At 47.0% G+C, this 26,596-nt stretch overlaps 4 protein-coding genes across 4 annotated transcripts; all 4 read left to right on the forward strand.

The window, feature by feature from the left end:
• The first annotated feature begins 9,782 nt into the window (after positions 1-9,782).
• On the forward strand, positions 9,783-12,764 carry LOC127345241 (uncharacterized). The gene is made up of 4 exons (XM_071827587.1): positions 9,783-9,869; positions 11,187-11,388; positions 11,542-12,186; positions 12,427-12,764. The coding sequence occupies exons 1-4, from the start codon at positions 9,783-9,785 to the stop codon at positions 12,432-12,434; spliced, it is 942 nt and encodes a 313-aa protein (XP_071683688.1). The 3' UTR covers positions 12,435-12,764.
• A 294-nt stretch (positions 12,765-13,058) lies between these two features.
• On the forward strand, positions 13,059-15,898 carry LOC127345240 (uncharacterized). Its single transcript, XM_051371687.2, has 8 exons — positions 13,059-13,350; positions 13,493-13,580; positions 13,672-13,760; positions 14,189-14,267; positions 14,345-14,404; positions 14,873-14,994; positions 15,080-15,151; positions 15,593-15,898. Exons 1-8 carry the CDS (start codon positions 13,118-13,120, stop codon positions 15,693-15,695), a joined length of 846 nt encoding a protein of 281 aa, XP_051227647.1. The 5' UTR covers positions 13,059-13,117; the 3' UTR covers positions 15,696-15,898.
• A 2,927-nt stretch (positions 15,899-18,825) lies between these two features.
• On the forward strand, positions 18,826-25,161 carry LOC139838608 (uncharacterized). Its single transcript, XM_071828526.1, has 5 exons — positions 18,826-19,833; positions 20,687-20,857; positions 21,638-23,890; positions 23,976-24,149; positions 24,567-25,161. The coding sequence occupies exons 1-3, from the start codon at positions 18,832-18,834 to the stop codon at positions 22,127-22,129; spliced, it is 1,665 nt and encodes a 554-aa protein (XP_071684627.1). The 5' UTR covers positions 18,826-18,831; the 3' UTR covers positions 22,130-23,890; positions 23,976-24,149; positions 24,567-25,161.
• LOC139838209 (F-box/FBD/LRR-repeat protein At2g04230-like) lies at positions 22,181-22,912 on the forward strand. Its single transcript, XM_071827588.1, has one exon. The coding sequence runs from the start codon at positions 22,181-22,183 to the stop codon at positions 22,910-22,912; it is 732 nt and encodes a 243-aa protein (XP_071683689.1).
• Positions 25,162-26,596: the final 1,435 nt, after the last annotated feature.

Raw genomic sequence — 26,596 nt, forward strand, 5'->3', positions numbered from 1 at the left:
CGGCGGAGTTGTGGTGACGACGTTTTGTTGAGGAGGCGAGGATTCTTCTCCTTCAACTAGCGTGTCTGAGGCAAGTACAGTATGTGACGTGCTTGTCCGAGGAGCCACGTCAACAGTTGGTACTTCTTCCTCGTCATCACTGTCGATCAAAAATCGGCAGCATAAAAAGTAAGACAAGATAAACACATCGAGTACAGAAAAAGGGAGAAATAAAGGTGACTTACGAGCTGACGAGGGATTCAATATAAGGATCATAAGCTGCCTTTGGATGAGAAGGAACAACTTTTTCAGCCTTAGAAGTGCCAGAATCCTCGACATCATTCCTTTTCCTTTTGTTCCTTGGGGAAACAGCAGGAGGAAGGGATTGCGTCGACTCGCTGGCTTCAGATTCAATTTCTTTTTCATGGGAAGCCGCAGATTTGTGAGAACCCGCAACTTCACTTTCAGGAATAGAAGAACCTTGGGTGTCTTCGGCAACGATAGCCTGTTCTTCGACTTCTCCATCCTCAGGAAGAGGAGGAAGGGAAGCCATAGTAGGATGGTTCTGCAAGAAAATAGCGATAAAAGAAAAAATTAGTGAGATTTCAATACAATAAGATGCAAGGAAAGTTCGGAACAAGACAGAAACTCGAGAAGACAAAATACCTCGGGGAGAGGATTGGCGGAGCTGTATGGTTCCACACGACAAGAGGAGGGAATATGATCCTTCTTCGCCAAGCGGGAAACTCTTCGAATCAACTTCTCCAAATCCTTTGCAGAAAGATCACTGGAGATTCTATTGGCGTCGTTTTCTCCGGAATACGTCCAAAGGGGATTTTTGCGAGCCTGAAGAGGCTGCACTCTAATCCTAAGGAAGTAGGCAGTGATTTGAACACCAGACAGTTCTTTGCCTCGAGTATTTTGAAGCTGATGAATACGAGACATAAGTGCTTCTGTCGTCTTTTTCTCTTCTTCTAAGCTTCAGCGTCCCAGAACGGCGGCGCTGAATTTTGGCACTTCCGTCGAAAGGGATTATGTTGTGTTCCACGTAGTTGGCACTTTCTTCGTGAATGTAGAGCCATCTTTTGCGCCATCCTTGCACGTAATCAGAAACTTGACGTCGAAATAATCAACGTCGGTTCGGACACGTATAACAACGCCGCCTATGTTATAAGTGGCGTTGTGGGAGCCATTGCGGCGGAGGCAGAAAATGCGTTTCCACAGAGCCCAATTAGGAGGGATTCCGAGGAAGCATTCGCAAAGTGTGATAAAAATGGAAATGTGAAGGATGGAATTGGGGGTCAACTGGTGCAGTTGAATCCCGTAAACAAAAAGAAGGCCGCGGAGGAAATCGTGAATTGGGGCCGAAAGGCCGCGGATGAGGTGATCAACGAAACTAACCCGGTACTCCATTGGAGGGTGGGGGTAGCTTTCTTTCATTGGGAAAGCGGATGGCGTCTTACTTATTCATGAGGCCAAGCCTCTTGAGAGTGTTGACGTCCTGGTTGGAGATTTTAGATCTCTCCCACTCAAGATCTTCGGCGGCCATCTTGGATTCTGGAGTGCTGTGGCGAGTGAGTCGCGTACGCGGTGGCATCAACGGCAATGGGCAAAGCAATGTTCGTGAGTGCGGAAGATCAGAGAGAGTTGGGCGCAGGGGAAGCTTTTGCGAAGAGGAACAGATGTGCGGCACAAGCGAGGGAGTGAACGGAGGTTGAAGAAAGGTTTATATAAGAATCGGGTGAAGCAATGCACCGTTGGATGAAGAAATCATGTGGTGACAACAAATCTTCTAGATAAAAGGGTAAAAAGGTATTTTTACTGAGATAAGCGTTACCGTACGTGCGCCAGGAAAAGCGGAGGACGTGTGTCCCCCACTTGCACGACGTGTCAACGTGGTAGAAGCAATGGACCCACAGGGCAGAAAAATCACGACTATTAAATAGAGATGAAGTAAATTTGATTAAGGGAAGCATGCCGACAAGAAAATAAAAGAAGATTGGCGACAGGAGTTATTTGAATACTTCGGGAGCCTTTGATCAAATACAAGTTTTTGCCCAAATGCTCGGGGCTACTTCGACAAAAAGTAAAATTTCGAGTATGGCAAAGTATAGAAATTGCGGGAGCCTACAACCAAGCACAAGTCCTTGGTCGTAGCCTCGGGGCTACTCCCATCGGGAGCGCTGTTCGCGCACCCGAGAGATAAAAAGAAGATCATATTGGAACATAATGACAATATAGTGACAAGGTGGACTAAAATGTTGAGCCTACAACCAAGCACAAGTTCTTGGCTGTAGCCTCGGGGTTACTCCCATCGGAACGCTGTTCGCGTACCCGATGAAGTTCAAAAATAAAAGATAGAAAAGCAAGAGAGTATATTTCGAGTTATAATTAACTCTACATATACTCCCATCGGGAGAGCAATATAAGTCATATTTGACTCGATAAAATGTGCCATTCCAACAGCCGGAAAAGCACTCGACAATATATTCTCAGAACGCCAAAGTTGCGATCAATTTCTGAATGCCGCAAATTTACGAAGGTAAGACCCCAGATCCGTTCTGCTGGGCGTGGCATCGCCAAAGACTGCGCTCTGCTACTTTTATCCGTATCAACAGATACGAAGAAAAATCCTAACGGACGCGTTAGGTACCCGATAAATTTGACTGGGACTCGACAGAATGGTAAGACCTTAAGCGGCACCTGTCGAAGTTTACACCAGTATCCCGAGATCATGTCCAGGGACGTGATCTTGAAGTAGGTTTTTGCGGATTGCCACTAGAGCAGTTAACTAGTACCTGATCCGTCAGATGAACTAGCCCCAACTACCATTATCCCTGTACAATATAGAATTTTATGTGAAGAAGTATAAAAAGGTTAAAGCTTTCGAAATAAAAATAAACAGTGGAGATTTTCCTTGACTCTACGATTCAAGCAAAATCTCGGGGGCTACTGACATAGGCATCCCAAATGGGCCTGCCGAAGATAGTACCCGGGGTTTACTGAAGGCCCACTACCCGAAGAATAAGAAGATTCGGGAGCCCAAGATATATTAAGGAAAGTTAAGAGTTGTAATAGGAAGTGTTATTTGTAATCTGGCGGGATGAGTTAGAAACCGTCCCGGACTCTGTAACTTGTATAGCACGAATCCCTCGGCTCCACCTCCTATATAAAGGGGGAGTCGAGGGACGAAGAGATAATCGAATCATTGTCTACAAACCCTAGTTTTCACAATCGTCGAGTACTTTTCGGCTGAAACCTTCGAGATCTACTTACCCTCTACTTCCAACTAAACCCTAGCCTACAATCCATAGGCATTGACAAGTTGATACCTTGTCAGGGAGCCCCTTCTAATTCCCCACGGTATAGCTTTTGCTTACCGTAGCAGTTGCTGCTTGCAGAACAATTGGTGGGTGGGGATCCCCTTCTAATTCCCCACGGTAATGTGGTCTATGATGGGTTGCAGCTGCCGGAGAAGGAGTTTGGTTCGATCCCAGACTGTCGTCGTGGTCGGGGTCCACCCTGAAATATGGGAATAATGGGACCGACGAGGACCCAGGGCCGGGGTTTGCAACAAAGGGTGGGTGTGCGAGGTAGCGGAGGAATATAGTTGGCTATGACCTTATACCGGGCCTCACACCGAAGGAAGTGTGGACGGGAAAGCTGCCCGGTTGGCACCAAGGTTAAGATCTCTTATGGGTAAAGCAACACACCTCTGCAGAGTGTAAAGAACCGTGACCTACCACTCCCTGTTCCGGGATATGGAACTGCGAACGCGGCCGGAAAGGAGCTCCATGAAGTTCTAGTAAACCGGTGAAGGCTGACGGACATAGCTCTTTGAAATAAAAGCAACCTCTTGAAGAAATGTTTATCAAAACCTGCATTGGTATTAGACTGTCTGGTCTAATATCATAGCTAGTGCATTAAACACCTCTTATCTATAATGAACTTGTTGAGTACGCTCGTACTCATCCCACTCTTAAATCCCTTGCTTAGATTGTCTGAACCGTCTGGAGGAGGACTACGACAACTCTGAAGGAGCCGAGATCATCGGCTATGAAGAACCAGACCTCTCTGGAGGAGTTGAAGGCATAGACTACCTTATAGTCTACGGAACCGGGGAGGCTTCCGGAGGAGATCAAGTCTAGAATCACCGAGTACTAGTAGTAACCGAGCAGTGCGAACTCTTAGTACTTAGCTGCTCGAGGTAATAAATGTATAACCTAGTGAAACTTCTATATTGTAAGTTAAGTTGGGTTCGCCTCGAACCCAGGAGTATCCCTCTTAGGACCCAAGAGGAGCTCCGAGACGATATGTATATTATGCTTGTAATAATAAATGAATGAGTTATGGACCTGCTATGTTCTGTTGTACTACTCTGAGGGATGTAATATTTGCGGAATGGTACTTCGTGAATGTTATATCAACGACAGGCATACTACAACATGCAGTGGTATGCAGGGTCACCACATGATGGCTATCATTCCGGCTTGGACACAACCTTTCCTGGACTACCTCATTGATCAGAAGTTGCCAGAGGACGAGGTCCTCGCACGACAAATCATCAGACGAGCAAGATCCTACACAATTGTTGATGGACAGCTCTACAAACAAAGTGCAACAGGGGTATTTCTCAAATGCGTCTCCAATCAAGATGGCATTGAAATCCTCAGAGAGATCCATGCAGGGGATTGCGGGCATCATGCCACCTCCAGGTCACTCGTTGCAAAAGCTTTTCGGTTAGGTTTTTACTGGCTTACAGCTAAAGAAGATGCTGGCAAGATAGTCAAGACCTACCGAGGTTGTCAGTACTACGCTACTCAACCAAACGCTCCAGCCCAAGAGCTGAAGACCATACCTATCACCTGGCCGTTTGCGGTCTGGGGGCTCGATATGGTTGGTAAGTTAAAAAGATCATCTCCTGACGGTTTTGAATACCTCTTGGTCGCTGTTGACAAGTTCAGTAAGTGGATAGAGGCAAAGCCAGTGAGAAAAGCCGACGGTGCTACGGCACGAAAATTTGTCTGCAGCCTCGTGATGAGATTCGGCATCCCACATAGCATAATCACAGATAATGGCACAAACTTCGCACAGGGAGAATTGAAGGATTATTGCGAGACAGTAGGGATTCGACTGGACCTTGCATCTGTGGCTCACTCACAATCCAATGGTCAAGTTGAAAGGGCTAACGGCCTCATATTATCAGGAATTAAGCCACGCCTTGAAGAACCGCTGTGACGAGCAGCTGGAGCTTGGGCTGACGAGTTGGAAGCTGTCTTGTGGAGTTTACGAACTACCCCTAACAGGTCAACAGGATTTACCCCCTTCTTCCTGGTATACAGATCCGAAGCCGTGCTCCCCTCCGACATCATCCACGATTCACCGCGAGTTTCCGCCTATGATGAAGAAACAGCTGACGAGGCCAGACAGCTATCTGTAGACCTGATCGAAGAAGCTCGGAACTTAGCCGACCAACGTTCCGCCATTTATCAGCAGAAACTCCGACGTTATCACAGTCGTCGAGTTCGGAACCGCTCTTTTATGGCTGGAGACTTGGTCCTCCGCCTCCGACAGGTGAAAGACCATAAGTTGCAGTCTCCATGGGAAGGACCCTTCGTCGTCAGCAAGGTGCTTCACAACGGATCGTACTACCTTGTCGACTTCCGGGAGCTAAAGGACATACCTGCTAATTGGTACCGGAAACGCAAGCGTGAGGATCCGGATGACATCTACGACGAGACAGATCGCCCTTGGAACATTGCACAGCTACGTCCTTTCTACACTTAGCATAATTTTCCGAGTTACAAAATCTGTAATAGTTATACATGATCAATGAAATAAAGCTTTTGGTTCACTCTCTGAGTCTTTTACCTCCTTTACTTGTTCATTTTTAGATCGTGTATGTTTTCCGACTAAAACCGCAGAGCTGGATTTTTCCGCCTAGGCGTGTATAAAAGTTGTGATTTTCAAAAATCGTCCTTTAGGACGTAAGCTTAAGTTTTCTGATGGAGGTGTTTTCTGTTGCGAACTCGTGGATTCCTAGTAGCGATTTCCGGCACCTAAGCTGGGGGCTTGTTTCCGCGGTTATTGACGGATTGCCATTGGGCTTCGTCGCCGCTGGCGAGTATTTCCGGCTAAGGTCTTCCGGCTCGCGGAAGGTGAAGCGATCAAGCCGGAAAACAATGAAATCAGCACTTGCTTTCCGATAAGAACGAAACATGCAAATAATCTTAAAGGGTAGCAGGATAAGTGTTTCCGCCCATGCATAGTTGTTTCGTTCCTAGCTACTTAAGAATTTAAAGTTATATTACAAACCCACTACGGGGCCAAAATGATGCAACATTGTTTCATTGTTTCACAGGAACTCTACTCGGAGTCCTCCTCTTCAGATTCCTCATAGGCGGAGCCATCGCCATCGCTATCGCCGGAGCCAGCTTCGGAGTCTTCGTCGGAGCCTTCTCCGGAAAGCTCAACGCTTGACCCGGAACCTTCCGCATAGTACTCCGGCTCGCCTTCCTCCTCTTCCGCGTCGGAAAAGCCCTTGGGCAAATCATACTTGTGATACCAGAATGAGTGGTTAACTTGCCTGACAAACAGCTGGTCAAACCCTTTGGTTTCCGAGAGGATGGCGTGCATGTTGGCACCCTCAGGAGTGTCACGCGCAACATCCGCGAAGTTGAGTGAAGGGAAGTGAGCCTTGCAGGTGGCTAAGACTAGGGAAGCGACTCTGCGAGCGGAAGACTCCTGCCAGTCCTTGATGAACTCCGGCACTTGCTGCATCAGCTTGGTCATTGTATCAATCACTGAGGTTTTGGCCCTCTTCAAGGACAGGGTCTTGGCGATTCCGCGACAGGCCGTGAATAGCGCGTCGATGGAACTCCGCGCTTCATCGTATGCTTCCGTCCTCTTGAGGGTTGATTCTTTGTTCCACTCAAAGCCAAGGCTTGCTGCGATTTTTTTTTGGATCAGTTCCTCCGTGGACAGAGCAACGTGTGGTGTAGTCGGAACAACAACAAGGAAAAAATGCTTACGGAAGATGAGCTTGTCAATGGCTTCCGCTTCCGCCTCTGCTTCTTGAACCTTGTTCTTGGCCACTAAGGAAGTTACCCTTTGTTGGCTCTTCTTCAGTTTATCAGTCAGTTCCGCCACGTCGCGGGCGTGCTTCTCGGAGAGCTCCTTCCTCACCTCATTCTCCTTCTCGGAGGATTCTTTGATAAAGGTTTTGAGGGATTCGTTCTCCGCCTCGAGCACCTTGACTTTGGCGGACAGATCATCAAAGGCGGAGTGCTTGGCAGTTTCTTCTGCGGGCGGTCGCACAAGTTACGCATCATTCAAGGATCAAACTAAGATACAAAATCAAATTCGAAGTTCGTACCCCGAAGGGGCGGGTCTCCAATTGCTGGATAGCTTTCTGGCTGTTTTCCGCGTTCTGGCGCAGCCCCTCTATCTCTGTAATTTGCTCAAGCACGTGAACGCGCAGATCTTCATGCAGCTTCCGCGTGTTCTGAGGCGCAGTCAGGAGTTAGTCGGATATTTAAAATTCTGGGGACTGGCGAGGAATTCAAAGTCTTGGAGGTATTAAATTTTAAATTTCCGCCTAAGGTACATATTGAAGAAAGCATCGGCTAACACATGTTACACGGAAAAAAATGTCTGACCCAATGCTTGGGGGCTAGTGTTACCTGGCGCACGTCCTTGTGCTTAGCAAAAAAGACTTTGAGGTCGCTCTCAAGGTAGGTGAGCTCTTGCATCTCCGTGTTCGCCGTCCCCCACACCTTGTCCATCATGGCGGAAACTTCCGCGTGGCGTTGTGCGAGGGAAAGCTATTGCAGAGATGGGGTAGGTTGAGGGTTAGCTTGGAGCGTGCTGGAGGCATGAATAAGCTGCACCTTCTGCTCATACTGCTCCGCCGTAGGCTCGACAAAGGTGGCACTTGGTTGTTCAGGCGGAGGTGCAGACAAGGAGGCGCCCTTGCTGGAATCGCCATGGCCAGCGGGGTCTTCGGGAAGGTCATCAATGTTGATGACGTCCTTGGGATCCGGCTTGGTGGCAGATGAGGCCTTGGGTGGAACCTCCACTTCCGGCGTAACGGGGATAGAAGCCGGAGACGGCTTGACTTTCTTCTTGAGTGCTCTTGGAGCCTTGGGGGGCTGGCTTCCGAAAATTCTGTAAAAGAAAAAAGCATAATAACTAAGTAAGGGTTTGCTCGTGAAAACAGAAGAATTTGGATTCCGGAAATCAAGCATTTACCCAGAAGGCTTGAAGAACTGCTGGATGTCGGGCTGGCCTCTGTTGCTGGTGTCGATAAGTTTGAGGCGCTTCTTCTCCGCCTCTGCTTCCGAGTAGCCGCAGTACTGAGCACTTCGCGGGCGCGTTTGGCTGCAGGGCTGGAGGGAGCAGCCCTCTTCCTCTTGGAAGGGCGTGGAGCGTCATGAGCTTCCGCCTCCGATGCGGCCTCCGGATCCGTGTTGCCCGTAGAAGGGACCCGGACAAGGGTTCCGAGTTCGCCTTCCTCGAGGGCTTCGAGCTAAGACACAGAGCCAACACTTAGACAAAAATTTGAATACAAAGGAAACAATGGACAAGTCAAGATAACATACCGCGGTTCCGGAACCGTTGATGTTGATGTCTTTGTTACACACGTGAACATGAAGTTCACGCGGAATCTTGATGAGGAGCCGGATCCTCTTGTCGATGGCGTCGGCGGAGAGATTGTCCTTCGTGGCGCGCATTGGGTCATCGCGCCCCGTGTAATGGAACATCAAGCGGTCCCTGTGTTGGAGCGGCTGGATCCGCTTGGTGAACCAAGACAAGGTGAGATCCTTCCCCGTCAGCCCCTCCTCCGTGAGCTTGCAGATCCGCCTAACAGCACGGGTCAGCTGGGGCGACTCGGAGAGGTGGGGGCATTGCGTCCATGCCGGAGTTTTGCTGGCGGGGCAGTTCTTGAATGGCGGCAGCTTCCTTTCGCCCGCCGGGTCGGAGACGTCCTTCAAATAGAAGAAACCCCCTGACCAGTATCGCGCGGATTCGTGGCGGTCGGTAGGTGGGTAGACGTGGCCAGGGCGGAGCATGAAGGTGATGGACCCGCATGTCGCCAGCTCGGAGGTCTGGCGGATCTTCTCCTTCTTGACGGAGAAATAGTACTGGAAAAGGGAGAGTTCGGGAGGTACCCGGAGATGGCCCTCGTAGAGGGTGACGTGGTTGCTGATTGCTAACACGCTGTTCGGAGAGATGTTGTGGGGCTGGAGCCCATATACCTTCAGGATTTCTGAGAAGAAGTCCGAAGGCGGAAACGAGAAGCCTCGCTCCACTAGCGCTTTAGTCAGCACCATCTCGTTATCTTGGGGGGCTGGAGCCAAAGAGTTCGGAACTGTCCGCCAACTTCCGGGTTGCAAGAAACCTTCCGCCTCAAGGTTTTTCAGTTCCATCTCCGTGGTGGTACAGGGCCACCATTTCCCTTTGGCCTCTGAGTCTCGCTGACGAGCTTTGGATTTCTTGGCGGCGATTTCTTCCGCCTTCTGTTCTGCCTGCTCCGCCCCGGAGGCTTTCTCCGGGATAGCTGAAGTGCCTTCGGCGACCTTGCCGGAATCCTTAGTGGGATCCAGTTGGACTGGAACGAAGGGAGGAGGGGCGGAGGAGAGTGGCGTTGCCATTATTGGGTCGGAGCTCGGAGGCGGAGTCGCAGAAGACATCTGAAGACAAAGTAGTGGCGGAGAACAAGACTTAGTCGGATCCACATCGTCGTCCTGAGGATCGTCCCTACCAGCTACGGCGAAAATTTGAAGCTCGGAGAACTCACCGTGATGGATTCCGCGGTGGTCGGAGTCGCCGGCGACGAGGATTTCGCGCGGTGGCTCGCCGAAGTTAAGAACTCGATGAACTGCGCGGTGGTGAAATCGCTCAGGCGAAACTCCGGCGAGTTTTCCGGCACGGCGGAGGAGGAGCTCGCGGGCGGCGCTTCGCAGAGAGGTGAAAGAGGGGGTGAATGGGAAGATTAGGGTTGACGGTGGATATTTATAGGCCGAGGGGAGGAGATTCGTGCTCCGCATCCTGTGGTCGGAACGCAAGCGTCGCGCCGTTGGATGCGTGACACGTGTCCAAACCCTAAACGGTAAAAATGGCTAGGGATAAGTTACCGCTCAAATCGCGCGAAAATGGCGCCAGAATTGGCGGAACCGTTTGAGTCTTTTAAAGATTCCGGGTAAACGCGCGGAGATAAGCATTTCTCGTTCGCGAGCAGGGGAGTAACCCGGAGACACGTTTTGATTTGTCGATGGATGAAGTCCCGCAGGATGAGAATATTTTCCGACTAAAGGTTGGGAAAGAAGAAAATAAGAAGTTGGAGTTCTTCAAGTTTCTCCGCGTTACCAACATTGCCGGAGACCATGAGGGGCTAGCAAGGCGGAAACAGGAGGCGGAACTCGGAGAACTCTGGGGGCTACTGTTGTGGGTATACTTCATGGGTGTACCATCGACAATGCCTAGATCCGGCAAGCCCGGGTGGCCCACAGATGGTGATGTGGCATGTGGCCCATCGGGCGGCCCAGTTGCTATTGATCCTGACGGATGAAGTCCGGCCCAGGAAAAAGGAGCCGGATCCGACCGACCTTAAGGAGGAACCCGGATCCACGAAGGCCCATTAAGGAACCCGGATCCGGTACGACGTAGACAGGAAGGCGGATCCTTGACGTACACGGCAAGACATTGTACCGTAGTTAGGCAACCTGTATCCGGCTAGGACTCTCCATGTAAACCCTAGATCCGTGCGCCTTTATAAGCCGGATCCCGGGAGCCCTAGAGGCACAACCACAACTCATTGTAACATCGCGAAAGCGCCCAGATAATTCCAGACAAGCAGCAGTTTGCCCTGTCATCGTGCAGGTGTTCCGAAGCTGGATAAATCGCGTACCACCGTCCCGTGTGCACTCCGCCCTATGGCCCCTTCTTCTTCTCCCCCTCGTGAGGATCCCTCCTCCGAGGTACCGTCGATTAGGCAACGACACACATCACTCTCTTTCTTCATTTATTAACATGCCATGTCACCAAAATATCTTGGGGTGTGTGATGTTACTAGCTATGTTACTCCCACTATGAGTAGTCTAAGGGCAATGGTGAATGATCTTGGATGTGAGCATTACACTGGCCGAATTGACAATGTTAACTCTGCAAACTGAATGGTCTTTCCCCTTGTTGATCTAATTCACTAGGCATGTGGTGGAATCCTGGTCCAGGCTTCCAGCTGCGACTGGATCTGGTCCTGGCATATATGCACGCACTTAGCAGGAATAGTAAGCAGACAGGGCAATGATGTATTATGCGTCGCCTGTACAAAAGTCTATGTATGCATGAACATGGTATGGAGATGTGACAACCGCCTTGGCGTTGGTGACCAGTTCAACGGCAATCTGGGTACTATGATGATGATTATTGCCATACAAAACATCCAATTAGGAATGCTGAAACATTCAAAACGATCAGAATCTGCACACATTCAACAAATAAGGGCATTTGCTATGATTTGATGATGGCGTGTCATCCCTGCATCTTACTGCACTGACTGAGTGACTGGTGAGCCGGGGCCGGGGGCCGTAGTTCAGAGATTTCTGCAATGCTGCCGCCGACGTCCCGCGTCGCCGTCATCATATCCGCCTCCCACCTCCTCACGGCAGACGCATCCCTCCTCACCGCCGTCCTCCACCGCCGCTCTCGCATTCTTCCGGGCCCTGCCGCAACCGCACCCCCTCGACGCCTCCCTCGCCCCGCACCCGCACCCGCGCCACCACCCCGCCGCCCACTCCCTCCGCTACCCGCTCCTCCTCCTCTCCTTCCTCGCCGTACGGGTCTTCGAACAGATGCGCGCGCGGCCTTCCCCCCGTCCGCCGACGAGAACGCCTGCACTGGCCTCGCCACGGGCCACGGCCTGGCTGACGGCCACAGCGCCTAAAGTGTTCGACGAAATGGCACGCGGCGGGATCGGCATGAACACGCACGTCTACAATGCCATGCTGCACATGTGCCTCAGGGCCGGGCGTGCCGATGCGCTGATGACGAGGATGGACGCGGCAGGCATGTCCGCTGGACCGCTTCTCGTTCAACACCCTGATCGTGCTCTACGTCAGGAAGGGGATGCAGTACGAGGCGGGAGCGAATGGCGAGGCGTGAAGCTAGATGAAGCCAAAGAGGCTTTGTTTGAGATGTTGGGTGCAGGTACTTCAGTTTTTTCTTATTTGTGCTTTCAGTCGCTAGTATTTGCTTTCTTATTGTAAGGGCTAAATAATGCAATGTCTAACCACCAGCCAGTACTTTGAGTTAGAGTGCTTTATCCTTATGTCACCACAGAGAACAGTCGGTGTGCAATAAGACAGTCCCTAACTCTTTCCATTTTTTGTCAGCGGTTATTTGAGCATAGCAGTCTGTACTAATAATGTTTGATTTATATTTCTGCAGGTTTTTAACCCAATTATAGTGTTTTTGCATGGAGCGTCGATGGCTTGTTGGTGCTGAAGATTGCAGGACATGCTCCTGGCATTTCCATCTCATATGTTTGAACATGTTCAGCAGGAGTATATCGAATGCATGGGAGCGACAGGATAGTTCAGGTGGGGGAAAACACCATGTTGTGAAAGGCAGACAGGAGGATGACATGCTCGATGCTCCGGTTTCTCTCTGGGATTAGCTTGAACTTTGAAGTAGAGTGAGTGTGTTTACTCAATTGGTTTGTATCTACATTCTGAACTCAACAATGCAACGAATAGTCGAATAAAATTCAGAATGTTGCTACACTAGCCTGAGTTGTGCGACCGATTCATGACCACTTATAGACTAGGGCCTCCCTCTGTACACTTTTCTGCTGCAAAGAGTGTGTTCTGTGTATCTTTAAAAAAATTGCGATGGTTTTTGCTGGCATTAGATATCAAACTTAGCTATTTTGCTATCTAATTTTTCTGATCATTTTTTTAGATTTTTACATATGTCAGCGCAAAGAAAAACATGTGTTGCTTTCGGCCTGTTAATAAATGGGCCGGCCCAGCCCAGCCCAGCCCAGGCCTAGAAGACTGGATTTACTGACTGCTGAGCTAAACGAAGACGAAGATAATATAAGGTGGTGGCCATCTCGCGTGCTCACCTCGCAGCAGTCATGCCGCCGCTGCTATTCCCAGCTGCTAAAACTCTATTCCTATCCCACTTCCCACCACCGCCTTCACCTACACCTCGCCTTCAGCTCCGGCGCGCCACCGCCACCGCCACGGCCGCCGGCGACGATGCGGCGGCGTCCGGCACGACTGCCAGGGAGCGGCGCCTGGCCAAGGTGCGGGAGGAGCGCCGCCGCCGGGATTACGACCGCCAGCACACCTACCCCGGCTGGGCCAGGTTGGTCGGCCACCTCCTTGCCTGAATCGCTTTCATTTGCTACTGTGCTGTCTACTGTGTGTCTGTGTGTGCGTGTGTTGAAATGAATGGGTGAACCCTCTGCTAGATTAGCTTGCTCACTGGTGCTGCTGTAATGATTCAGGGTGCTGGAGAACGCCTGCAGGGATGACGAGGAGATGCGCGCCATCCTCGGCGACAGCATCGGGAATCCAGAGCTCATGAAGCAAAGGGTGAGGTTCTGATTTTTGGGGGCTAAAAAATTAGTGCATTTGCTGTACCTTTACTGACTACCAGAATTTTGTGTGCTTGGCTGGCATACAGATCCAAGAAAGGGTGCGCAAGAAAGGCAGAGAGGGCTTCAATAGACCCAAGACGGGCTCTGTCGCCGCATTTAAAGTCAGCTTCCGAGAGTGAGTTGTCGCGATAATGATAATCACACATGTATTTTTATCCGTTCGGCATGCATGATAGCTGAAAGTGATTCCAGACCAGATGATCTGCTTCAACCGGTAGTGACATTCATTTTCTGAATCCGTGATTCTGTTCCCATTGATATAGTCTAATTTCTCTTCCTATGAAATAACTGAGCATCTCCAGAACCATCCAGAGTTTGAAACAACTCCTGTTTTCACACAGTATTTTCCATTTTTCAAACTAAGTCGGCGAACTGAATTGGGGATACTGTAGTGCATAAATCCACACTGTACTAGCTAAGTTGTCATAAACATCACACAAGCAGGGATATGATGGTTGTTTTCAAATCAATAGTAATTTTTCCAAGTTTGAACAATTTAAGGCTCATGAACACTGATTTTCATTTATCATTGTATCATTGCAGCTTCAACCCGTTAAATGCTTTCATTTGGTTCGAACTCTTTGGAGAGCCAACTGATCGAGATGTCGACCTTCTTGGCGGTGTAAAGTTACATTTATTTATTTCGTTCTCATTACTAGAAAGCAACTGCCCTGCCTTGACATCAACTGTTCTTCACAGGTAATTCAGGCTTGGTATGTCATGGGAAGGCTTGGAGCGTTCAACTCTTCAAATTTGCAGGTTAGGCACTTAGGCTTATCCTATTTTTGGAAAGCTACAATGATTGTATAATATATTACTTTCTGCTCTCCTGCATCCCTTCACTCATGAATCCAAACCGTTAATGGGTAGCCTGAAACTGGATTGCGTTAAAACGCGGAATAATTTTCACACTGTATGTGTTGTCTTCTGAATTTCGAAAATATTGCATGCAGTACTGTAATATCTGGACTACCTATACTTCCTGTTCTCTTACATAATTTGTAAACCATGTTCGGCATGGTTTAACTTGGCACCTAAATAAGATCTTCGACACTAGAGGTTCATGCTTTATAGTAGTGTTGCCTATTATGTATCAACTGGTTACAACATCTATGTAGCCATTGTAAGTTTATCGATATAATCTTACATGTTTCTTCTTCTTTTCTATGGTAGTGACTTGTTGCTCTCATTCTTTTAGACTTCTGATTTTGTCAGTTTTGACTTCAGCTGGCCAATTCAATGTTGGACTTTGACCCTTCGTATGATTCTGATGAAGCTTCTGCTGTGATGCCTTCATCTTTCCACGATATCAGTGATGTTGAGTTTCAAGACAGTTGGGGCAGAGTATGGTATGAATTGGAAACATTCAATAGTTTTGAAGCTTGTAAAGTTGTTTATGCTATTCTGGAAATCATCTTCTATTTATGTGGTCAGGGTGGACCTTGGCACTTCAGATTATCTTGGGTTGGATGTATTACTGAACTGTCTTACACAATTAAGCTCAGAGTAAGACATCTCTTTCATCTCTTTCTCTCTGAATAGCTTTGAAGAAGCATGATCACAGGCCCCGTGGGTCTGAACTAAACCGAAGAGGTAGATTAGCATCTTAATTCTGTAGCCTTTTAGCTGACACCGAGTTATGAGATTAACCAAGACTGATTGTCGAACTGACTAGCGGTTTTTAGACCTTTTTGAATGTAGAACTTGGATCTGGTGTCCTGTCTTCATTGCTAGCTTTGTAATTTTAGATTCTTTTGCTTTACGTGTAATTTTTAGATTTTTGGTACCCTGCAAGCATGCTAACTTAAACTCTTGGATATGCCATTAAAAAACATCAATTCATAACGCACGACGTAAACTACAAAATGTTATAACACTGTTTTGCAGATCTAACTATCATCGTGCACTTGTAACTCACCCAGTCTGTCGATTTGGCTAAAACTGCAGACACATGGGCATCAAACAAGTGGTTTTTGGCGGCAGAAAACTTGGCGACTGGGAGGAAGGCATGACAAGCTCCGACAATGGGTACAAGCATTTCAAAATATAAGAATCATCGAGTGATACACAGCTTGATTCCTTCATATAGTCAATTGAAAGACATTATGTATGATAGGAGCGTCACCACCCCCCTAATTCAGAGAAATTTTGTTTAGTGTTTAGGAACGAGACAGGAAATAGTCTAAGACTCTGGATTTGGACTGCTCGTGTATGTAAATAATTTTCTTATGGCAACGACTGTTATTTCTTCTCTATCATTCTAGCTTTTCTCACCGGAGAGCGTTTCAAAGGCATCCTCCTGTTCTTCGAGGGCAGCTGCAAACTGTGCTCGTGATGCAACGCCCAAGTATTCCATCTTCCACATAGTGTATTTTCTATGTTTTATTATATTAAACGGGCACATAATTATTACAAAATTACACCATTGTTTTATGCTTTGCACATCATAAACCAGCACCAAAAAAAAATGGTGATGAATACTCAACTAAACCAATTTAAGTTTGATAATTTATATTAGAGTATTAGGACGGCATATTCATGTTCTCACGAAAATCCCCAAATCATGATTTCCATTTGATTAGGATGGCATATAAATGCTGATATTCAGAGGGGTCACCCGGCCCATAATTCAGAAATAATATTTTTTAATGCAAAGTGAGAAGCAGCGTATCTACATAATTTCCTAGTACAATTGTATGGCCATGATAATGGATTTAAAATGGCAGGTTGTTTGACCTTGTGAAAGTTCCCAGAGCTCCCCTAGTTTGATATCTTAACGCTCCACCATTGTGAGGGCTGCATTTCCTCAGAGATTTCTGATAAAACCTTGACCTTTTGCGGCCTATCTTCTAACCGACATTTGATTTCCTACGATCTCAGCTTCTTGCACGGTAAGAGAGGTGGCCGGATTTTGGAAGCTTGTTACCCCTATTGCTCCTATTTTTTTTGCCGGGGCAGCTAAAAACGGTGGTTCAAGTACCAAGGCTCGGTGCATGTAAATCAAATGGCGAAATAAAAGGACCAGTGAAAATGCAATGCTCAATTACAACATACAATGGTGTGGCACAATCCAATCTTTCCCATGTACGGCGTGTTTTGGATGATGTTTATGAGGACGTGGAAGTTGGTTCCAACACTAAACTCTTCCAATAGCAAGGTCTTCAAATAATGGAGCACCTGAAGTTCTAGAGATTCTTCCTCTAGGGATGCCTGTTCGGAACATATCAGTCATATGACTTAGATATAAAATTCTTAGACTGAATTAAGTTGATTGGAATACCTACCACGATGGTCAAGCCCCATAGTCATAGATGTAGGTTTGTGACATTGGGGATAAGCTTCCATGCTTGCCATTGCTGCTAGTGTGGTTGATGCTCGTGTAGGCCCGTGAGCAGGATCGATGCCTCGGTGAGCAATGCCAGTGGCTTTGAGATCTCAAAGTCTTCCGAGCGTCAAGCTCAAAGCGTGGCAAGATCTTAGGTGAAATCTTGGAACTTGCTCAAATCACAAAAATAATCAGTCAAAAGAGAGGAGATGCAAAGATCTTGGCTAGGTTTAGCTCGTCTCTCAAAGTAAGTTTTTGCAGGTATGAAAATATTGGAGTACTGTTGCAAACCCTATCCACTAACAGGTAGGGTCCTTTTATATATAGTGGGGCTCAAACTAGCTGCTTAAGCCACTAAGAAAGAAAATACAAAAATCATCCATTTTTGTATCAGATAGTTCGGCTGCCTCTAACAGCCTAGTCGTCTCAAGAATAATATGCCCCTGAAAGAACTATTGGATAATTAGACACAATTTTTATTAACATGTGAAACTCGAATATACTAGATGCATTGACCAAAGTGAACAACAACATAGCATGCAGTACAACAACCATCACTAAACAGATGGGAATATGATGCACGTACCGATCTGTGGCAGATGAAGTAGTGGTCGATGCATCGGTGATGTTGTTGACGACAACGTCCACAAAGACGGGTCAAAGAAGACGGCGACGAAGACGATGGTAGGCGGCACCACCAGACTTGTCCGGTAGACGACCCGTGACGAAGAGCTTGAGCAGTCGCGCGCAGAATGCTTCCCAAAAACTAATTCACACTCCCATGTACAGGATCACAAAGGCGATTTCGCGGACCTACTCCCGGCGGGCGGGATGGAGTAGGCTACAGTGGCGGTGCAAGCAGAGAGAAGTGACAAAATCCTAACTTGTGTTCAGATGTGTTTCTACGGCAACTGGGCAAGAGATTATATATAAGATTAGAAAACCTTAGACAACGTAGGCCATGCCCACAACGCACATTTCGAGTCGGTTACAAATAGTCCATGATCCGGGAGTGATCCAAACTGACTAACTACAACACGCCCGTCTAGAACTCTATTCGTTTTCCTTACAACAAAAAGAAAGCAAGTCTCGGCTCGAGGCTCAATAACAAGCGTGACGCAGCGCGTCGTGACTTGTCGAGTCGAGACAAGCGATTGAGGAGGAGGAGGAGAAACGTGTGTACCATTCCTCTTCTCACTCACTTACTAGTGGTGGAATAACCCACCTTATAAAGTGGTCTAACTTTCTCCCAACTTTTCATGTGGAACTAAACTTTGATCCCACTCCTCTTGCCACTCCATAGAAAAAATTAAATTTTAAAATCTGATTTTTTTTCAAATCTATTTTTTAATCTGAACTTTTTATAAAATCTGAACAATTTTCAATTCTGGATATTATTTAAATTTGATTTTGTTTCAAAAAATCTGAACATATTTTTCAAAACTGAATTTTTTATATTCTAACTTTTGAAAAATCAAACGCTTTTACCAACCAATTGCTTCCAATCCAATCAAACTGAAAAAGCAATCGATCCGTTTTTTTTTAGCGTCCAGCCGGACCGAGCGGAAACGAAGGAAAAGGAGGCGAGTGGAATTGGGCCGGCCCATCCGGGAACCTCCTTGACGTGCTGAACGTTCGCACAACTAGGGAATCAGGATTCGGGCCCAACCCACAACCTACGGCTTTCTGGAACATTTCCCCACCGAGCTCGCCGGAGTCCGGTCAAGAACCAAGAAACCCCCAAGTCCTCGCCTCGCCGGAATCCTCAGAACCCCCCCCCCCCTCCCCCCCCACCCCCAAATCCAGAGCTCGCATCGCCGGAGTCCGCTCTGGAACCAAAAAAAAATCCCTCGGAGCTCCCATGGAAGGCCAGGGGGAACCCCCCAATCAGCGCGCAGCGCTCCCTCTCATTGCCGCGCCCGACGCCGCCCCTACGGTCCCCGGAGGCCGCAGTGATTACTTCGGCCGCCTCCCCGACCACCTCCTCCTCCGCATCCTCGTCCGGCTCTCCACGGAGGAAGCCGCCCAGACTAGCGCCCTCTCTCAGCGATGGCGCGGCGTATGGGCTCAAATTCCCCGGCTCAAATTCTACCTCATGGAATCCTCCGTTCCTGCCGGTGCCCTCGCCGTCTACGGGGACCACGGGGAGCTCGACATCAACAGAGTCACCGTCTACTCGAACCAGATGGACGCGCAGCCTACCGCCTCCTGGCTGTCCCTCGCCGCGCCCCGCCTCTCCGGCGTGCTCTACTTCAACAACAGCCATGCTATGTCGCGGGAGACACTACAGCTGTTTCTGCACGACGCCGAGGAGGCGGTGATGCGAAGAGGAGCGTTTGAGTTGCCCTGCTTCAAGAAAGCCGTCGTGATTCGGATGGACCTTGGGTTTCTTGGTATAGCGCTGCCACCGGCTGGCGTCTTCCATGCGCTCAGGGTGATGCGGCTGGAGCACTTCTGGTTCCGAGGCCAACTTACCTTGATCGATACCATGCTTCCGTCATTGCGAGATCTATTCATCCGCAGGGTCCGTGGGTTGACCATACTGATGCTCAGCTCCAAGTATCTGCTGGATATTCATCTGTGCCTCCTCCCTGAGCTTCGGCGGCTCAACATCCTGGCTCCAAGGCTGGAGGAGCTAGAGGTGACCGGCTGCTTTTATGTGCCGGAATCAGTTGCCAGGATTGGTGCGGAGAGATTGGAGATTCTCAAGTGGGAAGTGTCTTGTGTTCCAGAGCTCGGAGAGATGCCACACCTCCGCGAGCTGAGAGTCCCTCCTATTACCACGGATTGGTCGGAAGATTTTTGTGCAGACCTTAATTGCTTTCCAGCAGCCAACCATCTCGCGCTTGCGATAATTCTTGGTGTGAGTGCTTCTTCTCTCTCTCTTGGACCTAATTATGCTTTTACAATACAAATGATTCTATCTTTGAATTATACCACTGTGTGCCATGGAGACAGAATTGTATTGTGCCAACATAAGATCATTTTGCAATATGAGGTTTGCTCGCAAATAACAAATGACTAGCAATCTAATATGGAAGTGCATAACTGGAAGAAAGAAGCAATGGGAGTTCAGAGGCAGCATAGTGGATATAATTCCAGTGGTTTTGAGTTTGCACATCTGTAAATGTGCAAATATGTTCCCTTCAGGAGCAGCATTGTTGGTTCTGGATATGCTACAGGTGGTTTTGACTTCTGAGTAGGATACTGCACTGCTGGTTCTGTAGTTTTGTTTATATGAGCAAGGATAGCTGGAAACATAAGTAAGGTTGCAGTTTTTCAATCTGCCACTGAGAGTGGAAATTCACTGTAAGAAGTGACACTTGGACAATGTTTGATTACTCTGTATCCCATTAATTTCCAAAGGAGATTCATTCAAACATTCAGTTTACTGTTGCTTGTCTTCAGTATGTAACGTGAAGTTTACAGTTGTCTGTACCAGTATGCTTGGCAGGCTACACATTTCAGATATGCCTGTGTATGAGTCTCTCTGATTTATCGAGATTGGAAAAAACATATTTGCTTTCATGTTACTTCATAATCGGTTCATTGGAGTTCACATGGTGAATTGGCGAAGTTGTGAAACTAGTTCCTTTCTGTTTCTGGATGTCGACTAGTGCAAAAATTTCTGTCGAGGTAGATTATGGTTCTCTGTTGCGTATATTTGTTACTGTCCATTTATATGTGTTCATCCTTGTTGGCTTCCTATGTATCAGCTGCGGATGAATGGGCTGCCGCTCTTGATGGAAGACATAACCATCCCTTGTGTGAATGTATTATGGTTACACTTAGAAACAAACGATCATGTTTTTGAAGGAAGAGTATTGCAGTTGCTCACAAAGTCTGGCATAAGAGAGCTGCACCTATACTTCCAAGTTCGAGATGAGGTAATTATACCCTTTGTAATACTATACTATTCTTCAACATTTTAGCATCCTCTGGCTACAGTTTTGAAAAATGGGAATTACACATGGGCTGTTAAGTTAGGCAATGTATATACTTTTATTACATATTTTGGAACCAGAACATAGTAATGATTCTGAAGTAATAGATAAATTCAAGCGTAGCTGGTGTAAAATTGTTTTCATGCACGGAATCCCCATTCGTTGTTAGATTAAATTAATTTTCATTATCCTTTGGACTAGGAGAGCATAGGCATGTTAAGGACAAGCAACTGAAAACAGAGAATATTCCTAGGAACATGCTTTAAAATTACGGTATTTATAAAGCTCTTAATACGAGATAGTTACTTAGTATGAATTGCATATCTATTCCGTTGCTCGAAGAAAATGTTTCTAAAAAGTGTATATCTGGTATCAAGTATATCTTTCTTCTACAGTTGTTACAGTCTTGTGGAATGTGAACGGGAAATTCTGTATCATGACAGTTTATATTCTTGAATACCATTTTGCCCTAGTTCTTGTTTGTCATGTGCATCTTGGATTCCATTATGAATCTGAACCGAACAGACTGAAATGTTATTCAGCATACACATATTTTTCACTTCGTGTGACAGTAAGTAATATCGTTGTGCCTAAGAATGGTCTACCTTTGTATGCAGATTTCGAAATATATAAGCATATACTTGGCAGTGAACCGGTTTCGCATTCATCATTTGTTACAATTGTCTGTCATTTGTAGCTCACTTAAGCATGTTCTCATTTCAGGTGCAAGACTTCTACTCAACAGATTGCATCTGCCACAAATCTAGACCATTTTTCAACAACAGCCATACTGTGTCGCGGGAGACACTACAGCTGTTTCTGCACGACGTCAAGGAGGCGGTGATGCGAAGAGGCGCGTTTGAGTTGCCCTGCTTCAACAAAGCCACCGTGATTCGGATGGACCTCGGGTTTCTTGGTACAGCGCTGCCACCGGCTGGCGCCTTCCATGCGCTCAGGGTGATGCGGCTGGAGCACTTCTGGTTCCGAGGCCAACTTAGCTTGATCGATACCATGCTTCCGTCATTGCGAGATCTATTCATCCGCAGGGTCCGTGGGTTGACCATACTGATGCTCAGCTCCAAGTCTCTACTGGATATTCATCTGTGCCTCCTCCCTGAGCTTCGGCAGCTCAACATCCTGGCTCCAAGGCTGGAGGAGTTAGAGGTGACGGGCTGCTTTTATGTGCCGGAACCAGTTGCCACCATTGCTGCGTAGAGACTAGAGATTCTCAAGTGGGAAGTGTCTTGTGTTCCAGAGCTCGGAGAGATGCCACACCTCCGCATGGAAGGTCAGGGCAAAACCCCCAACCAGCGTGCCGCGCTCCCCCTTGTCGCCGCCCCTACGATCCCAGGAGGCAGCAGTGATCACTTCAGCCGCCTCCCCGACCACCTCCTCGTACACATCCTCCTCCGGATCCCCACCAAGAAAGCCGTCGAGATGAGCGCCCTCTCCCGGCAATGGCGCGGTGTATGGACTCAACTCCCCATCCTCAAATTCGATGGCGTTGAATCATCCGTTCCTGCTCATGCCCTCGCCGTCTACAGGGCCCACGGAGGGCTCGACATCCACAGCTTCACCGTCTACACGAACCAGATGGACGCGCAGGATGCCGCCGCCTGGCTGTCCCTCCTAGCGCCCCTGCTCACCGGTAGGCTCTACTTCGACAACACTGATGATGTGTCACCGGAGACACTGCAGCTTCTTCTGCAGGAGGAGGAGGCAGAGGTGCCAAGAGACGCTTTTGAGTTGCCCTGCTTCAAGAAGGCTACCGAAATTTGGATGGACCTTGGGTTTCTTTGCTTAGCAATGCCACCAGCTGCCGTGTTTGATGTGCTCAGGGTGATGTGGCTCGAGCGCTTCTGGTTCCGAGGCCAATTTAGCTTGAGTGATACCATGCTTCCCTCATTACAAAAACTAACCATCCGCAGGGTCCGTGGGTTGGTCAGGCTGATGCTCAACTCCAAGTCTGTTGTATATTCAGTTGTCACTCCTAGTTGAGATTCAACGTATCAACATTCTGGCTCCAAGGCTTGAGGAGTTAGACGTGACGAGCTGCTTTTATAATGTGCCAGAACCAGTGGCAAGCATTGATGCAGAGAGATTACAGATACTCAGGTGGGAAGTGCCTTGTGTTCCAGAACCTGTCTCCCTCAGAAAAATACCACATCTCTTGGTGCTCGGAGCCCCTCCCATTTCCACTCTTTGGCTGGAAAAGATTTGTGCAGACTTTCTTGATTGCTTTCCAGTTGTTGACCGCCTCGAGCTTCAAATAAGTCTTGGTGTGAGTGCTTCTTCCTCTTCCTCTTGCACTAACTGTTCTATCACCAACTCTTGGAATTAGAAAAACAGGTTTAAATGGAGCAAAGGAAGCAGCAATAGGAGTTCAGACTCTGAACTTCAGAGGCAGCACTGTTGGTATTTGTAGGATATAATTTCAGTGGTTTTGAGTTTGCACATTTGCAGGTGTGCAAATATCCTTCAGGGGCAGCATTGTTGGTTCTGCTACCAGTGGTTTTGACTTCCGATTAGGATATTGTACTGGTATTTTCCTAGTTTTGTGCATATATGCAAGGATTGTCAGAAAGTTAAGTAAGGTTGCAGTTTTTAAATCTGCCACTGAGATTGGAAATCCACTGTAGATCAAGAAATGAAACTTGGAATGGTTGATCACTCCATGTCCCACTAATTTCCAATGGTCTGCGACGAGAACTTCATTTAAACATTCAGTTCGCTGTCACTTGTCTTCGGTGTGTAATGTCAAGTTTACAGTTGTCTGTGCTAGTACACTTGGGAAGCTACACATTTGAAATATGCCTATGTTCGAGTCTCTCTGGGTTCTCAAGACTGGAAAAAACATCTTTACTTTCATGCCACTTCATAATCAGTTTACTGGAGTTCACATGGTGAATTGGCGAACTTATGAAACTACTTCCTTTCTGTTTCTTGATGTCGACTAGTGCAAACATGTCTGTCAAGGTAGTCTATGGCTCTCTGTTGAGTATATTTGATTGATTACTGTCAATTCATATGGGCTCATCCTTGTTGACTTCCACTGAATCAGCCGCTGATGAATGGGTTGCCGCTCTTGATGGAAGGCATAATCATCCCTTATGTGAAAGTATTGTGGTTATACTTGGAAACAAATGGTCATGTTTATGAAGGAAGAGTATTGCAGTTGCTCACAAAGTGTTCTGGTATTACAGAGTTGAACCTATCGTTCCAAGTTCGAGATGAGGTAACTGTACCCTTTGTAATATACTATTATTCCACATTTCAGCATCCTCTGGCTACAGTGTTGAATGATGGAAGTTACACATGGGCTGTTAATTAGGAAATGTATATACTTTTGTTATATATCTTGGAACCAGAATATAGTAATGATTTTGAAGTAATACATAAAATCAAGATAGCTTGTGTCAAATAGTTTGCATGCACGGAATGCCCATTGGTTGTTGGGCTGAAACTAAGTTTCATTCTCTTTTTGCTCAAATGATACTAAAGAACCTCTGATCTTGAATTTCTCTCAAATAATAGCATTCAGCTAGAGATTTGTTATTCTTACCATTACAATGGCAGTGGACTGGTTTCGGATGCATCTTTTGTTCCAGTTTTTCTGTCATTTCTACCACACTTTAGTGTTTTTTTGTTCCAGGTGCAGGATTTCTGTTTACCAGACTGCATCTGCCACAATGAATCTGGAATTTGGGAAGCTAAGGTTGTTCTTATGAGGGCTCTAAAGAACGTAGATATCGCCAACTTCCATGGGAGTCCACGTGAAGTTCACATTGTGGAACAGCTGGTGCGAAGGGTACCGAGGCTCGAAGTATTGAGAGTATTCTCGAATGTCACTGATCATTCATTGGAGGGCATTCCATGCTTATGCCCTCCGGGATGTAACTTCCATATTTATTACTGGGATAATAGAAGCAAAGAGTGGAACAACTAGTGCTAAGGGCGCCGAGCCTTGAAGTACTAATAATAACCATGATTGGGTATCATACATTGAGCGGCATTGCGAGCTCATGCCCTCCAGAGTGTATAATCAATATTGTAGAGATACTAGAAGCAAAGAGGAATAGGCAGATGTGATCTCTGACTTGCTATTAGAACCCTTAAGCATACATATACATGTTCATTGTAAATTTTCGGTACGGACCATCGTGTACGCGGTGGGTGTATTTGGATCACGAATGATGACTGAGGTTGAAGAATCTCGTATATTGGGTTCGTGATTGTGGGTCAGTTCAGTCAGTGTACCTGTGTTGTCGAGTTTGCTGTGTGTTTGATGTCTCTGGGATGGACCTCTTGTTGTCCGCCGTAATACAGAATTACAGATCATCTTAAGATGATATTGTAGAGATGTTGGTATGGGACATTGAACGTTTATGGCCTGCAAGTGTAGTCCAGGACTACCATCTGCCTTCCGAGGTCAGACGAGTGAAATGATTTAAGGCATAGTCAATGCAGTTTAGCTTGTGAAAAAAGGTCAAGCTTTGATTGTATCCAGTGCAAATAATGTACTAAAACCCTATGTGTCAGGTCGGATTCACTCCGTATTTCTGTTGCACTAGTTGAATCCAGTATAAATAATCATCAGGTATCATGCTTTCTGAAAACTTTGTATAAATACATGTAATAACTTATGGTTAGGGAGATAGAACGGCGACTAGACAGATGTGCAGAACTTTTGTTGTGGCTGTGATTAAAAACTCAGACCTGGCCATTTGCGTTTAATATATGTTAGTTTTTCTCCTTCTGTACCAAATATGTATAAAAAATTATTCGTCTGATTCTGATGCATGTAAGAATGATGGAGACGATGATGTGATTATAAGATTATTGACACACTGCCGTCGAGACCTGTACTGTATGATCATCAGTATATATAAATAGCTGCCAAAATTGGGAAGTCCTGCAGTATAAACGGATACAGAGCAGTGAACTGTGGAAAACCTTAGCGGAGCCGACTATCTTGTTCGAGGGTTACCTGTTATATTGCTTCGGAAAAGCCCCGAGCGTAGCGTTTACAGAGTTTGGTAATCATACGATATACGTACGAGGAGGTACAGGACACGTACGAGGAGGAGCTGTTTTATATCTCTAAGAGCATCTCCAGCAGGCGCACTAAAAATCGGCGCGCTAAACCTCGCTTTCGCGCTGTAAACGGATAGCGCGCTGCGCTGAAATTTGCCCCGCCGGATGCTCCATTTTGCAGCGTGCATTGGCGAGGTAAAAAAGCTTCTCCGTCGGGCGCTCCATTATGCAGCGCGCAACGCGGCGCAAACAACAAACACACACAAGTATGCATCAAAGAAGATAAAAAACCATATAAATTCACAAATAAAATGTATCATACAAATACAATAAATTGTTCACAACAAATACAACAAGTACATGAAATTGTTCACAGCAAATACAACAAGTTTAAGGACCAGCATACAACAATACAATATAGTTTTGAGATAATACAACACATAGTTTCAAACAAATACAACAAGTATGCAACTATTGTTGTCCATGCCAATTCCACCATTCTTTCATGAGATCTTTTTGGAGCTCATCATGTGTGTCGTTGGAGCGAATGACATGGTACGAGGCAATGAACCGGGCAATCCTATGTGCGAACCTCCTCACTTGCACGGGAACCCCCATCAACTCGTAGTGGCTATGATCCACATCTTT

Source organism: Lolium perenne, chromosome 3 (genome assembly GCF_019359855.2).
Source record: "Lolium perenne isolate Kyuss_39 chromosome 3, Kyuss_2.0, whole genome shotgun sequence".
Classification (NCBI taxonomy): Eukaryota; Viridiplantae; Streptophyta; class Magnoliopsida; order Poales; family Poaceae; genus Lolium; species Lolium perenne.